The 16,754-nt window shown below is 38.9% G+C and overlaps 1 protein-coding gene across 6 annotated transcripts in view; it reads right to left on the bottom strand.

Moving 5' to 3' along the window:
* Window positions 1-16,754, bottom strand: part of LOC140687084 (transmembrane protein 180-like) — a 29,393-nt gene that overhangs the window by 348 nt on the left and 12,291 nt on the right. For all 6 annotated transcript variants that reach the window (XM_072942752.1, XM_072942748.1, XM_072942747.1 and 3 more), the window contains exons 5-6: window positions 15,763-15,846; window positions 12,527-12,649 (exon numbers count right to left, since the gene is read on the bottom strand). In XM_072942752.1, coding sequence (XP_072798853.1) covers window positions 12,527-12,649; window positions 15,763-15,846 — 207 coding nt within the window. The remainder of the gene's footprint in view (window positions 1-12,526; window positions 12,650-15,762; window positions 15,847-16,754) is intronic.

Below are 16,754 nucleotides of genomic sequence, written 5' to 3'. Positions count from 1 at the left end.
CAGTGAAATGTTTCAGACAAGTTTTGATATCTTTTGGACCCATTAAAAAGGTAAAAAATTTTATCAAACAACTTTGAGTCTTTCAAATAACTGAAAAAATGAAAAATCTCTACCTTCTAGTTGCTTATACAAGAAGAGGCTGACATGTAAACCGTTGATCACCATACCTGGTGAGAAGTGCTGTGGTCACAGTGAAGGACCATACACACAGGGCATGGGAGGAGAGAGGCGGAGATGGGCGCAGGGCATACACATATGCATCTACATACTCAAAATACTTTCGGGAGGAGGGTACAGTTCAGTGGTAGAGCGCATGCCTAGCGTGCATGAGGTCCTGGGTTCAATCCCCAGTACCTCCATTTGAAAAAATAAATAAACCTAGTTACCTCCCTGCTCTAAGAAAAAAGTTTAAAACCCTGATAGTACATACCCATAATGCTTTAGTATTAAAATGACCACCCAGTGGGTGTCAAACCAAGTGGTAGGAGCTGGGCATTCATTTTTGTTACTAAACCTACTTCCATTCAATACAATTAGAGGTTACAAGAAGAAACCAGAGTTAATAATAATATTCAGAAGTGACATGGCCTGATTTTCTGCCAAGAACTTCAGTGAAGCCCAAAGATGCCTTTGGTTCTCCATTATATTTGGTAGATCATATTTTCTCATTTAAATTATACACAGTAAAAGGAGGCTCCTGACTATCTGAGGGCCAATTGTCTGGTCTGCAGCTTCTTTTTGGTTACTTGGGCTATCTGAAAAGCACCTCATTAATTCAGCCAACTGAGGAGTTAAGCGGAAAGGTCAAGCTGTACCATAAAGATGGGGGGCAGTTTGTTACATTTTCATACTAAAACCAGTTGCTATTACCAGAACCTATGCATCATTCACTCATCTTAAAAAAAAAAAAAAAGCACTGTGTGATTACTGAAGTGCTAGGCACTGGGTTAAGTACAAGTTATCCAATGGTAGCAAAAACTGATAAGAGTTTACCCTCATGGAGTTTACCTCCCAGCACAGGAGACAGATCTTAACCAAGTAATCATAAAGAAGATTGAGTTCCATTTAATTACATAGGAAGGAAAAGTGCTGAGATGGAAAAAAAAAAAAAAACAAAGGACTAGATGGGAGCTCACAGTCAGGATGTCTGGTCTACCCTTGGCAAGTAGAGTCCAGAGAAGGCTCCACCCACCCCTGGGAAAGTGGGATTTGAGCTGAGTTCTGAAGGATGGATAAGTAGGTGTTAACTAGAAGGCCTCTGCCTAGAATCATGTGCAAAACCTCCAACCATCACTACCTCCACCTGTAAAGGCCAGTCTGAGAAAGTCTTTAGTGCTCTGGACTGGATTGTGTTTACCAGGTATGACCATCCCTTCCAACTACTGCTCCACAAAACCACCCTCCACCTTGAGTCCTGCTCAGTCCAGGAAGTGGTTGATTCCGACCTGCCCATTCTCTGTTCTTCTGCTGCTACTTTCTGAGACAACCACAAAGGCTTGGGCCATCGACTAGACCACCCAACGCGTAGTCTCCAGAAGTAACAGAGGAACCGAGAATGCTGGCAGGATGTGGCTTCACTTCTGCTCCACCCAAACTATCTACGGAAAACCACATTTCTGGGTGCACATGGTGTTTTGTCTCCCTCGCATTCTTTCCTTTCAGAGAAATCCTCTCCCTTCTTCCACAGTTAAGCCTGTCTCAGTGCTAAAGACGCAGGGGGTTTGACTACCCTGCTCCCACCCCCAAGGACAGGCACGTGCCCGGACCTGGTCATAGTACTCCAAGCCCCAGGCTACCACTACTGCCTCAGGAATGGACATGTGACTCATGCAAAGCCTTTCAGGGTCCACCTGGGAACTTTTGCTGTGCTACTGGGACAAATGTACACATTTCCTGTAGGATCTGAGACTGTAAGGCCTATGTAAACCTGGAGGTATCTTGCTGCCTGCCATGTAATAAAGTTTGCACTAAACACAGAGGGAAAGTCAGGGACAGAGAAACGGCTTCCTGACATCATTTGAGTACCACCTACCTAGATCCAGCGCTGCCTGACTTTTTAGTTAGATGAGCTCATAAGCTCCTTTTCTGTTTAAGCCAGCCTGTGCTGGGTTTCTGTCACTTGTAGCCAAAGTGGCCTGAATGATGTACCTTTGCTGTTGGCACTTATGTCCCAGCAACCATAAATTGGCTGTCCCTGACCACTACAGGGAAAGAAGTCAGTGATTTCTAACTGGCCACTGCTAACAAGGACACATAGGAGGTTTGAAACAGCTGAGCACAGATTTCGAGAATGAGAAGACAAGGTCATGACTACTTTTGAACTTGATGTTCTAAGTGCACAGAAGCATGATGCTTCTCTCACCACCTGTGACTGTTCACTGATTGGAACCACAAGACAGACCAGACAGGAAAACTGGACCAGTCACCCTTGCAAGATGCCAAAGAGGTAAGGGAAACCCAAGTTCCACTTAGCAGCAGCCTAAACCACACACTTGTCAAATGCAAAGAAGAAAGGAAGCGGCCTAATCAAGGCCTTTAAAGGAGAAGAAGAAGGGTGAGGGTAGCTTGGTGGTAGAGCACATGCTTAGTATCCATGAGGTCCAGGGTTCAACCCCCAGTACCTCCACTAACAACAACAACAAAAAACCCAAGAGCTTTAAAAGAGAAAAAGAATGCAGAGCCATGACCACGAGCTGCCAGTCAAGGAATTACTAAAGTATGTGCTCAAGGCCCTGTGTTTTATGAAAAGACTATTTTCTGCTTGGCTGAGGCACCTGTGTGCTTTTTATCTGAGTGTTTAACTAGCAGCAGGAGCCCATTATCCTTTGGCGTTCTCTAGTTATAGCAGATCCCTGTTTCAGAAACATCAAGAAATTGGATTCCAGCTGGCAGGGGTTCTCTCTGGGAGATTTTCGATCTCCAAGACAGAGCTGTCTTTTTCTCTTTTTTCCATGGTGACAGGAGGCAGGGGAGCACCTATGGTAATCTGCAGAGGCAAAGCCTGGTGTGAGCATGCTGACAACACTGCAGAGAGAGAGCCTTAGGCTGGAAGTTCAAGGGAAGGCAGGGGAATGAACATGTAAGTGATTAAGGCCACTTGATAACTACCACGTTGTGGTCTAACCCCCCGTCAGGCTTACACAGTTATTACTGAAGCTGCAACCATGTTCATTTCCCTACTATTTCATGAATCACTTCATGCTCTTCAAAAACGTCCTTGGTCCTTCTGATCCTTTCTTAAAATTTCTTCTTTCTTTTAAGACATTACTCTAATCTGGGAGAGATGCCCATGATTTAGAGAATTTCTTTTCCTCTCTCACATTACTTTCCCTCTACTGGGATGGATGAACCTCGTGACCTGCTGGGTTTTTATGCTTTCAGAATGTCAATTCCAGCCTTAACATTTTAAAATGAATCTCTGGTAAAAAAAATAATAATAATAATTCCTAAGCCCTGCTTATAATTTTGTTCACTCATATTTATTGCATACTTACTGCTTTAGGTGCTTATGATATAGAGTAAATAAATCAACAATGATCCTTATTCTCAACAAACCTTACACTCTAGTGGAGGCAAAGAGATAATAACAAAAATATATTTAATTTTATCTTATAATAAAAACCTCTGCTTATGGAAAAAAATGTTACTCCCAATTTTCTCTCACAATGTGCTACTTTCAAAAGAAACAATATCTACCTATAGGTTATTACATTCTAAAATATTACTTTCTGGCCCTTTTCCCTCATTTTCTTGTCTTAGCGTACACTTGCTAAACCATTTGTAAATTTAGCTCTGTGAGGTAAAAAGGGTCATATAAATCATCACCCTCTCACCTCTAATCCTGTCATGTTGGGGATCTTTCACATCTCAAAACTAAAGCCAAGTCTGCCTCCTTTCCACTTTCCTTTACTGCTATCAATATAAACTCAAAAAAAAGTATAAGGGGGAGGGTATAGCTCAGTGGTAGAGTGCATGCCTGGGTTCAATCCCCAGTACCTCCATTAAAAATAAATAAATAAACTTAATTGCTCCCCCAAAAAGTATAAAATTAATAAAGATGCTTCCTGATGGGATCAGTGAAAAATGTTTATGGTCATTAGTATAAAAACAGACAAATCTTGTCAAAGGAGTCACCGTCAAAATCAGTATCAATGAAAAAGGAGCAGAGATGGAAGAGAAGAAGACCATGATGAAAAAGGGCAGACACCTAAATGTGGTTTCCATGGCCATATAGTCTCCTTTGAATTAGAGTCAGAGAAGCCAGGGAGGATATAGGTCAAGTGCTAGAGCACATGCTTAGCATGCATGAGGTCCTGGGTTCAATCCCCAGTACCTCCTCTAAAAATAAATAAACCCAATTACCCCCCCCCAACACACACACCATAAAATAGACTCAGGAAAGCCTGAGCCCACAGAAGCAGTTGCTACCTGAAGAAGAACCTTCTTTCTCTGGTCAGCCTGATTAGCCCCATGTAACATGTCTTGCAGGCCTCCTACATGCCTGGCCCTGTTTGACACTTTTCTGTCATTGCTCCTGGTTTTTACAATAACCCTGAAGAAGACACTGAGGCTTAACCAGCTTAATTAAATTGCTCCATGTTCCACAGCTAGTAAGTTGGGAGCTGAGATTTTTACTGAGATCTAAACTAAAAATCTCTCCAAGAAAAAAAAAAAAGGTATTTATAATACAAATTTATCAGAAGGAAAAAAAACCCTCATTTTTTAAAAAGAAAGTCATATGCTTTCTGCAGAAATGAATTCAGAGACTCTTGTGGAGAGGCAATGGCTTATAACAAATATCAAGAACAAGAATGGCTTGATAGGTGACACTGCCGATGTGGAAATACAAGGATTTAACCCTTAGGGGGAGGGTGTAGCTCAAGTGATAGAGCACATGCTTAGCATGCAGGAGGTTCTGGGTTTGATCCCCAGTTCCTCCTCTAAAAATAAATAAGTAAACCTAGTTATCTCCCCCCCCAAAAAAACCTCAAGGATTTAACCCTCCACATACCTGTTTTTCTTTGCCAGAGGTTGGAGGCTATTGTTAATGTTTCCAACTATAAAGACTTAATAGAAAAAAGCAAGAGCATAAATATTTCTCAAAAAAAAAAAACCCACTATTGTTGCTTATCCCCTTCTTTGGACATAATCTTGTCCTCAGGTGGTCCCTTTGCAATGTAACATCATGATGCTTATTTACAGAGAAAGAGAAGTGAGCTCTGGGGAAGACATCAACACATCATTGATAATTTTGTGGCAAAACACGGGCTATATATTACTGTGGTCCTGTGAAATTCCGGATAGAATTCCCTACACAAAATTTCACATTGCAGCCCCATTTCTGACCCACTGTTAGGAATAATAGTGTGATTGATTCAGCTTCAGTCAGAATCTTTTGGGCCAAATATTCTTAATAATTTAGATGCTACAAGTGCTCATGTTCATCATAGTTAGCAGATGGACTTATAAGAACCTTATTAAAGACTAACCAATTATCCCAATATTCAGTCTAGCAACCCCAACAAATGTATATGCTTATATGTACACAGTTCATATAAGCAACTGTACGATTGTGTATATATTTTTCAACTTTTGTTCCCAGATAGACAGAGATGGGGGAGGGAAAAGTTATGTCTCACCAAAGTACAAAATTAGAGGCTCTGAATACATGGCATGCTCTAACCACTGACTATCTCTAGCTCTCCTAGTGAGCCTACAGTAGAATGCATGAGCTCCTCAGAGAGGCTATTTTTTTTCATTTTGAGTCTCTGTGCTTCATGAGTTGCCACATAGAGCAAGAATACACAAAATTTTGATAAAGATACAATAAGCGTTTCATAACTATAGCAGAATCAGCTATATTATTTAGAATTGATACTTTGAAAGAATAAAATCCACCAGCACCAATACCTAAGACTAGCTCATTTCTAGTCTAGGTAACTTAATCTTTAACACTGCATAAAACCACTAATTTCTTCCTCACATGAAACAGAAGTCATTAAAAAAGCAGGAGAGATCCTTGCCTAAGGATTTCCAGACTGCTGCTTTAGTAAATCTTGATGGAAAATAATTTGTTTTCAAAAAGCAGTTTTAAAATTGATTTTAATGATTAACTACAAATAATTAAACAGCAAGAATGTCTTCATTATTTAAGAGACAAAGGCTTGAGGTTGTTTTTGTCAATTATTCACCCTGAAGCAACTCATTTTGGATCTGCTTCTTTGCTGGAGTTAAAGACAGTATTGTTTACTCTGTCATTAAGAGAAAAGTCATTTCTGAAACTTTTGTTGCAAGTATAATTTTGGAAGTATCTATTGTGAGGCTTCCAGACTAAAGAAAAGGGAAAGCTGCATATATATAATATTTTAAAACACACTTGTATATACAGTATAGCATATATATATTATAGTGCATATATAGTGTGTATATATAAAAGACTTTTTTTTAGTGATGGATTTTATTTAGGTTTCCTGCAAGGTATTCACAGATGACACTATAATTCAACAAATAAATTGGCAGACTTGGACCACTGAGAAAATGTATCTTTCTATTCAGGAATATGCAGCAAGCAGCAGGAGTTTGGCCAGGGCTAAAAGACAGGGCTTCCACAAGGAGGAGTCAGCGCAATGCCAAGCCGCCAAGGGCCAGGTCTGGGCTCCTCTTGCACTATGTGCTCATCTCAACCCTGGACTTGGCTCATTGTACCCGACTTTCCTGTCTGCCTCACCCACTCCTGCCACGTGAACTCCCGAAGGCAAAAAGGCATCATGTCGTATGACTCTTTATCACAGTTCCCAGCTCAGTGCTAACACCCAATAGGTACTCCAGAAATGTTTGCTGACTAAAGCATGCAAGCATGCTTAATTGACCAGACAGAGCAGTCCTTTTTCTATAATATACTAAAATTTCATTGTGTTTATTTTGTATGGGAAGTGTGGACTTTGTTGCAATTTTTTAATAGAAAGTACATGTATAAACTAATTTAGATAATTAATTTCTAATATTACTCCATAAAACACCTTATCCCCTATCATTAGAAGAGATTATATGTTGGTTCTCTTGCCCAAGTACCTCACTTGGAATCTCCATTAACAGTAAGTATAACCGTTATGTTTACAGGCTGCTGAGTAGAACTACTAAGTAAAACAATCTCCCCTGCAGAACAAACATTTCTCTAGCTCTATCAAGGAATCACGGACCATCCTTGAAAAATGGCAAGGGAGAGAATAACACCCCTGAAATACACATTTCAGTATATTATAATACTAAGTATAATGTTACAATACTGTCTATTACAGTATTGCAATAGTAATTATAATGTTAATCAGATATTAGAAAACACTCTTGCAAGTATAAAATTTATATCAAATAGATGTTTTTGTTAAATTCGTCATACTGGTGAATCTCAAAGCTTCTCTGATCATCGAACCGTATCCTGCTAAGTATACAGTTAGCCTCTGGACTTCAGTCAGACGCTTTCAGATTAGCATTAGCTATGTGAGGCCACCAGATGTCAAACATGAAATTATCAGAGATAAATGATACTTGAGTGCCCTGAATAGGTTTATACCTCTAAAAATGCTTACAATGTCATGAGACAAGACTGCTGACGTGTCTGGTTGACAACCTATCTATGCCTGAGTCAACAGGAATTAGTCTCTAGGGCTTCCGTTTCCAAGGAAGTAAATCTCCAGGTTCTCCACATTGGCTGTACGCTGGAATAAACTAGGGAGCTTTAAAAAATACTAACACCTGGCTGTCACCCCCGGAGATTCCGATTCAACAGGTCGAGGGGCAGGCCTGGGTATCAGGACTTTTCCAAGCTCCAGGGGATTCCCGTGTGCAACATGGTGGAGAACCATTACTCTAGGGCTTCTGTTTCCCAAAGAAAATTGACAGAGGCACAAGCTAAGTGTACCCTTTCTTCCTCCATTGTTCTCATATCTATCAGCCAATGAGCCTTGGGTCCTTTCTGCTCCAGATTCTGTTCCTCTCCCCTCTCAGCCACCATAGTTTTCTTCTATAAGACTGCTTGAGGCTTTTCACACTGCTTGAATTTCTAGCAACTTCCCCATTGCAGGCAGAAAATAATTCATTTAGGAGATGGATAAGCTAAGACTGAGAAAGGGTTCCTTCAAATTCAACAGAAAAATGAGTTCAAGAACAGTCCACATTCACTTCTTTCATATACTCAACTCATTTAATACGCAATTACCCAATTGTCAATCAGGCTTCCAAAACGAAAGGTCACCAAGTCCCGTTGATTCTTTTTTCCCTTTATTTAGAGACCTCAATTTTTTTTTTTAATCCTCCACTTCTGCTTTGTTTTTTCTTGGTGGAAGGGGTAGGTAATTAGGTTTATTTACTTCTTTAATGGAGTTACCAGGGATTGAACCTAGGACCTCGTGCACACTAAGCATGCACTCTACCACTGAGTTATAACTTCCACCAGCAAGTTCTGTTGACTCTAATGCCTCTGTCTCTCTCACGTTGACCTCCTCACTGCTTTGGCTCAGGTGCACAGCAGCACTTCTCATATAAAACCAACTCATTGGCCTTCATACTGTTCTCTCTCTGTGATTCAGCTGGCCTCCCTTCAAACCATTCTCCACACTACAGGGTGATCTATTCAAAGACAAATCTGATATTATTAGCCCTGACTTATTAACAATAATAGTCAATTCCTCTTAGGATTAAATTCACACTTCTCAAACCCCACTAAATTATTTGCGGTTCCTCCCAGCATGGCACATGATCACACATCTCTCTGTACTTGCACAGACTCCTACTATGTCTTCACAATTCAATCTGAGAGATCATTTCTTCGCTACCCAGTCTGAGTTACGTGCTCAGCCAGCGTGTACTCCCACAGTATCCCACACTTACGTGTATCAGTAACATCTCACACACAGCGTTACAATTTTCACTATAATCGACTGTGAACTTATTCAGATTGGGGAGAGCATCTTTTGTCTCTTTGTTCTTTGGGCTCAGCACAGGACCTGGTATATCGTTGTGTGTTCAGTAAATATTTGTTGAATGAATGCCCTGTCATTTCCCGTGTCCAGGCTTTGCGATACTGTTCCTCCACTGAAACGGCTGAAGCATCTTTTCCCGTGTACAGTCTTCCCGGGCAGTGTCTATCACACCCACCTTGTAGCCACTGCTATAGGTTGCATCTACTTCTAATCATAGTACCTACCACTCTGTGCTGCAATTACCTGTCCTCGTGTCTGTCACCCTTACTAGATTGCAGTCTTCTTAGTGGCAGCAACCTATTTTGTTTATCTTTGTATTACGAGCTCTTTCTCTATAGAAGGCAACTAGTAACTAGGTTTTCATTTTTCTCCCCTCCAATCCTTATTTTATACCACTGTCAGAATATTCTAAAACAAAATTCAGATTATATCTTTCCCAGGCTTAAAAATCTTCAATGACTTCCTTTACCTACAGTAGTCTTTCCCATAGTAAAGCATCTGTTCCATGTTCATGGGTAGGAAAATTCAATATTGTCAAGATGTTAGTTCTTCCTAACTTGATCTGTAGATTCAACATAAGCCCAAACAAAATTCCAGAAGATTATTTCATGGATATCAACAAACTCATCTTAAATTTTATGTGGAAGAGAAAAAGGTCAAAAATAGCCAACAGAATATTGAAAAAGAACAAAGTCAATGGACGGATATTACCTGACATCAAGGCTTACTATAGAGCTACAGAAACAAGACATCGTCTTGTATCTGTATGAGAGGATGGATGTTCACTAAACTTACTGTGATCATCATTTTATGTTGTATGTAGGTCAAATCATTATGCTCTACACCCTAAACTTGTACAGTGCTGTATATCAATTACATCTCAATAAAACTGGAAAAGATAAAAATACAGGGTGACACTGGCAAAGGAATAGACAAATAGATAAATGGAGCAGAATGGAGAAGCCAGAAATAGTTTACATAAATACAGTCAGCTGATCTTTGACAAAGGAGCAAGGCAATAAAATGGTGAAAAGACAGTCTTTTCAACAATTGATGCTGGAACAACTAGACATTTACCTGCCAAAAAAGGATACTAACAACCTGATTAAAGTATGAGCAAAAGACCTGGAGAGACACCTCACCAAAGACATACAGATGGCAAATAAGCATATGGAAAGATGTTCCATATCATATGTCCTTAGGGAATTGCAAATTAAAATGAGATACCACTACACACCTATTGGAATGGCCAAAATCCAGAACACCAACAACACCAAAAGCTGATGAGGATGTGGAGAAACAAGAACTCCTATTTCCTTGCTGGTAAGAATTCAAAATGGTATGGTCCCTTTGGCTTCTTACAAAAGTTGACTTCTTACAAAATGGTTCTTACAGAAAAGGCTGGCTTCTTACAAAATGATCCAGCAATTTTGTGCTCCTTGGTATTTACCCAACGGAGCTGAAAACTTACGTCCACACAAAAACCTGCACATGGATGTTTATAGCAGCTTTATTTACAATTGCCAAAACCTGGAAGCAGACAAGATGTCCTTCAGAAGGTAAATGAATAAACAAACTGTGATACATTCAAACAATGGAATATTATTCATCGCTAAAAAGAAATGAGCTATCAAGGCATGAAAAAAAATGAAGGAATCTTAAATGCATATTACTACGTGAAAGAAGCCAATCTGAAAAGGCTTTATACTTTATGATTCCAATTATATGACATTCTGCAAAAGGTAAAACTATGGAGACAGTAAAAAGATCAATAGTTGTCAGGGTTAGGGGGAAGAAGGGATAGATAGGCAGAACACAGGAATTTCAGGGCAGTGAAATTATTCTGTGTAACACTGTAACGGTGGACACGTGTCATTGTACATTTGTCAAAACCCATAGAATGTATAACGCCAAGCTGAACCCTGATGTAGACTACGGGCTTTGCTGATAAGGATGTAGGATCATTCATTGTAAGACATGTACCACTGTGGAGGAGGATGTTGATGGTGGAGGAAGCTGTCCGTGTGGGAAGGCAGAGAATGTATAAGAATTCTGTGCACATTCTGCCCAGTTTTGTCATGACCCTAAAACTGCTCAAAAAAATAAAATCGAATAAACAAGTAAATGAGTAAATCCTCCACTGCCTCACCATCACCACTTACCTCCCAGTGAAACCGAAGTAACAAAGGAGGGCTGCAAGGACTGATGGGGTCTGGCCCCCTCCTGCTAACACTGCTCCAGCCACTCTGGCAGCCTCCTTGTCAGACCCAGCGCCAGGCACGCTGCACCTCAGTGCACTCGCTGTGCTTTCTGCCAGGAACACTCTTCCCCTGGGGGGCCGCCCTGGTCCCCGCCCATCTTGGTTCATCTTTATTCAAATGTGAGTCATTTGGCAGTAAGGCCTCCCCATCACCCTATTTAAAAATCCAGCTTTCCCCAGGACTTCCTGTGCTCCTTGTTTTATTTTTCATGGAAGGTCTTCTCACCAACTAACACCGTGTATTTTACTTAGTTGACTCCTTGCCTGCCTCCCTCCCACTAGAGTGTAAGCTCTGTGAGGGCAGAGGTTTCTGTTGTTTTGTTCATTGCCCTCATCACGGAGCCCCGGATGTGGTAGACTCTCAACCATGTTTGTCGAGTGAATAAATGAAGAGCTTACTGAGAGTTCTCTCGTGGTTCCAGACATTGGTCTGGCTGTTTCCTCTGCCAGGAATGACCTGCCTCTGCATTCAGGAGGGGAACTCCAACTCAGCCTCCGAAACTCAGCTCAAGAACCCCCTCTTTTGTGAAGCACTCCCTGACTCTAGGCAGACCGAGGGGAGACTCTTTTCTCTGTATTACCACAGTGCCCCATGCATCACCAAGGGCCGGTGGGGCCTTATCGCAGTGTTTTACAATCGATGGGGCTCCCTGAGGCTCCTTGTTCATCTTGTATCCCCAGCACCTTTGAACCTGGCAGATAACAGCAGGCCCTCAGAAACATCTGTGGAATGTAATAATAAATGGAGGAGGGAAGGTGCGACTCAGTGGTAGAGTACACGCTTAGCATGCGCAAGGTCTTGGGTTCAATACCCAGTACCTCCGTTATAAAAACCAAATAAACAGAGAGGAGGGCATAGCTCAGTGGTGGAGTATGTGCTGAGCATGCATGAGGTCATGGGTTCAATCCCCAGTACCTCCATTAAAGTAAAATAAATAAATAAACCTAATTACCCCCCCCAAAATAAACAAATAAATGAACCTAATTACTTCCCCTCCAAAAATAATAAATGAATGAATAACTTAGATAAAGCAATCCATATGTAGCTTAGTGTGACTTCTATAGACTTTTGTAGCATACAGAATTTAAAGACCCTTAAAGATATTCCTATTGAAGTTCCTTTGACATAATACTTTTTATTGTAATTTATTCAAGATCTATAAGTCAATGACTAATCATGTTCAAAGTCTAAGATAACTGCCTACTTACTAATCAATGTAAAAGGCCGAGTCTGCTTTCATATTTCTATTACAGTATTTCAAAGGTTTTGGGTTTTCTTTAAAGCTACCTTTTGTTTGGGTTTCCATATCCATACTGGTTTAGTCTAGAGAGTATCACCACGGGAGCTATAGACTGAGCAGGTTTGGTAAACAAAGCATTGATGCCAAAAATCATTGAGGAAACGGGTGACCTGGAACAGAAAAAAGTAGCATGGATCGACATCACGTACAAATTCCACGTGTGCATATATGTCTGCGTATATACATATATATGTATATGTCCATCTGTATCAAGGTCCTTTTGTCTATTAAGTCCTCCTTAAGCCCAAATAGACTACAGTAGAAATTGTACAGGCGTACCTCAGAGACATTGTGGGTTTAGCTCCAGACCACTTCAATAAAGCAAATATTGTGATAAAGCTAGCCACAGGAATGTTTTTTTGTTTCCTTGTGCACACAAAAATTACATTCACACAATAGAGTACAGTCTATTAAGTGTGCAATACATTGTGTCTAAAAAATCTGTACATACTTTAATTTCAAAAAAAACTTCATTGCTAAAAAATACTAACCATCATCTGACAACACAAAGCTGCCACAAACCTGCATCGTTTTTCCAAAAGAATTTGCTCATTTTGTGTCTCTGTGTCACATTTTGGTAATTCTCCCAATATTTCAAACTTGATCATTATTATTATATTTGTTATGGTGATGTGTGATCAATGATCTTTGATGTTACTGTAATAGTTGTTTGGACATACCATTTTTTAGTAATAAAGTGTTTTTAAATTAAGGTGGGTACTTTTTTTTGACATAATGCTACTGTACACTTAATGGACTACAGCATAATATAAAAATACTTTTATGTGCACTGGAAAAACCAAGAAATTGTGTAACTCACTTTATTGTGATATTTGCTTTATTCCAGTGGGATCTGGAACCAAACCCATAATATCTACATGTATTATTTCATTTAAGCTCCACAACAATCCCATGAGGGAGATATTTGCACTCCTATTTTAGGGATGGGAGGACAGATTAACTTGTTCACAGTCACCCAGCTAGCAACTAGTAAAACTGGGATTCATACCTAAGTCTTTCATACCTAAATCGTCCAGATTTTGTAAAGGATTACTTTAATGTGTTCTCAGTAAGAATCCTGACAGATCATTTTTTGATAATTAAGTTATGTCATATAAAAATAAATCAAGTGCATTGACTGAATAAATTGAAATTTTGTCATATCTCAGCTAATAATGGAAAGTTTGCAACTAAGGCAAAGGAAGAGGAGAAGAATAAAGGGAGGTGAAGAAAGGGAAGAAAAAGGAAAGGAAATGAAAGGAAAGGGGAGTTCAGAGACTTGAAGAAGTTTAATTTGATGGTAAAAGCTTGAGTTTCATTCCCAGTTCTGTAACCTGTTATTTCTCTTACCTTGGGAAATTCTCCCCTCAAGAGTCTTAGTTTCTTGAAAGTGGGGATAATTATGATTGCACAATAATATAATAATACAACTTCTTTCTGTTTCCCCTACTAGACTATCAGTGCTACAAGGGCAAGGGCCACCTCAGTTTTGGCCCCCTGTATTAAGTTCTGATCTGACATGACCAGGACGACAGCTAAAGCAAAAAAGTCCTTTTCAGAAGAAGAGGCATTAACCATTCTGTTTTAACTTAGCAATACATTCATCAATCTTTTCTTTGGGTATTTTCTTTGAGGACAGGTCCACTGATGAAACTGCTGGGCCATCTTTCCGGCATGTACCGTTTCCTTATTACACGATCTGCAGTTTCTACTGTCAGTTACAGAGAGCATCTAAAGCTGTATACAAGGCAATCTGAGTACAGAATGTCTTTAGATTTTTATGATTTTTCTCCCCAAACATTTACAGTTCTCATCAAATCAGATTTGATGGTAAATTTTTTTACACTTAATCTTTTTCAATTCTTTCTAAAGCATCCAACTTAGTTTTCATAGAAATAACTTTCATTTCACACTTTTATTTCTTAAATGTATAAACCATAAGTGTAATGAAATGTAATTATAACAGCAATTGCATTGGACATTAACTGATTTGAAACAAAAAGTACTGACTCTTGGTAAGGATACAACTTATGGGAGCAGAAAAGCACATGAGTCTTCAAGAGTAGTCATTTGGTCAGAAGCATACAGCAGGTGCATAAGACTACATTTTAGAAGGGATCTGTCACAAGACCTGTCATATGGTACCCCCAGCGCTTACCACGGAGCCTGACACATAAGAGGTAATTAATAAATATTGGTTGAGCCAATAATGTCTACCACACAAGGCTGCTGTGAGACTTGAATGAGCCAAAGCCGTAAGTGCTTGCACACATTGGCATTTGGTAAAGGTCGCTGCCCTTCGCTTGCCAACTGTTTTGAGACATTTTATTCATTTGTACCCAGTCTCATTCAAAAAGAATGTGAGAGTTATGAGATGTTTACTGACGTTTCTTCTTGTTAATTTATTCATTTTTTAAAAAGTGATTTGAGCCAGGTTATTTTCCTAGGCACTAAGGACATGGTCCCAAACCATAAAGAGCTCACCATCCTGCTCATCATTCCAAACCTGACTTAGCAACAGAAGTCTGAAACAGGAAAGGAATTATATAAAGAAGAAATCACTGAGCTGGATTGGCAAAGATTCCTTCAATTTAAGTTCCCTTGGAAAAAAAAAAGAGGCTGTGCAGTCTAAATGTTTCTACAGAGCTAATAAAGAATGTACTTGTCTCAAAATAACACATTCCTCTCTAATCCATAAAACAGGGCATGTATTAGAAAATATTTGCCAATCAAGTCAATTTTACAGCTGATCTAAAATGCTCTTAATAACCACATGGAAGAACAAAACCTCTCACCATATACTTTTTTGAGTAAAAATAAGATAAGATAGTCCTTGATTTTTATTTTTATTTTTCGTGATGTCATAGAGCAAAGGTCATTTTGCCTTATCATCCAGTGCAATAATGCACATTGCAGTATGTAAAACATTAAGCTACCTGAGATTTCATATTGGTTTCTGAGATTTAACCTTATTGAAGCATTGGCTGTGTGAGGCTGAGGAATAAAAAATCATGATGTCTTTCAGAAGCAGGGAACAGTTGCCCTGGGCAAACAGTTATGAATATCCTATTATGTTCGGCTTGCTGATTCCCAGTGAGGCCCCTAGTGGTCGCCTCTCAGTTGTGTGATTCATAGCAGCAATATAACTGAAATATGGAGACTCTGGTAAGTCTCGCCTCCACGTGATATTTCTTAAAACTAATTTTTGAAAAAATATACTTACTGCTGATTGAACTTCAGTAAATCTGCATCGACCATGTCAGCTAGTGGCAGGTTAAATAAGCAAAAAGAAGCTTGCACGATCATCCTAGAAACAATTTTGAAATACACATATGAAAATTCTATAACTAGGAGGCACAGATTTTGTTTAAAAAACAAACATCAAATAAAAGTTGACATTTGGTTTGAAAGAAGGAAAAGTGAAATAATATACTATAAAAGTAAAGATACATTAGGCATACACTTCTATCCTCCCCAAATATTTATTATATAGCTATAAATATATAATTTTCTTTTAAAAATAAAATAACTACATTTTAAAAATGTTTTTTATGCTTTTTCCTCACTCCCCAATGACTACCTGCTCATTAAATCTGCTTAAATTATGGATAGATTCTAAAGAACAAAACATGCCAGGGAAATTCATCAGACATTTTTCTCTCCATTTTTTTTTTATACTTGATCATTGTCTTAATTAAAATGAACTTTCTAGTTTTATGAGCAGGATAATAATGACATGGGATTTTGGTATATATTTTAAATAGAATCAATATTTTGTAAAAAGCACAATCAAACAGAAGAAAGGAGAATCCATTCTCCCTCATTCACATAAATATATAATTTTTAAAAATTATCTTTGGTAAGAGAAGCCAAGAATAGCAGATTTTGAAACTTCTTTTCAGTTTAAATTTATAATCCACTACTTATATTTGCTAATTCTTTATCATAAGTTAATGAAAGGTATATTATCTTCTTATAGTTCTTTTGTACAATCTTTATCCGATGCAAAAAAAAAATAAGCTAAGTAAAATATCATATATGTAGTATTTAACAACATAAATTCTAATATATTTTAACTGGAAGGGCATTTAGAAGTCTTCTAGCCCAACATCACATCCAATGCGTAAGTCTCTTAATATCAAGATAGGATAAATTAAGAACTGTAACAAAAAAAAACTGTAAAAGGTCATATAACATTTTAATTTATAAGAGAAT

Source organism: Vicugna pacos, chromosome 18 (assembly GCF_048564905.1).
Source record: "Vicugna pacos chromosome 18, VicPac4, whole genome shotgun sequence".
NCBI classification, from domain to species: Eukaryota; Metazoa; Chordata; class Mammalia; order Artiodactyla; family Camelidae; genus Vicugna; species Vicugna pacos.
This window is presented reverse-complemented; position numbering and strand designations above follow the sequence as displayed.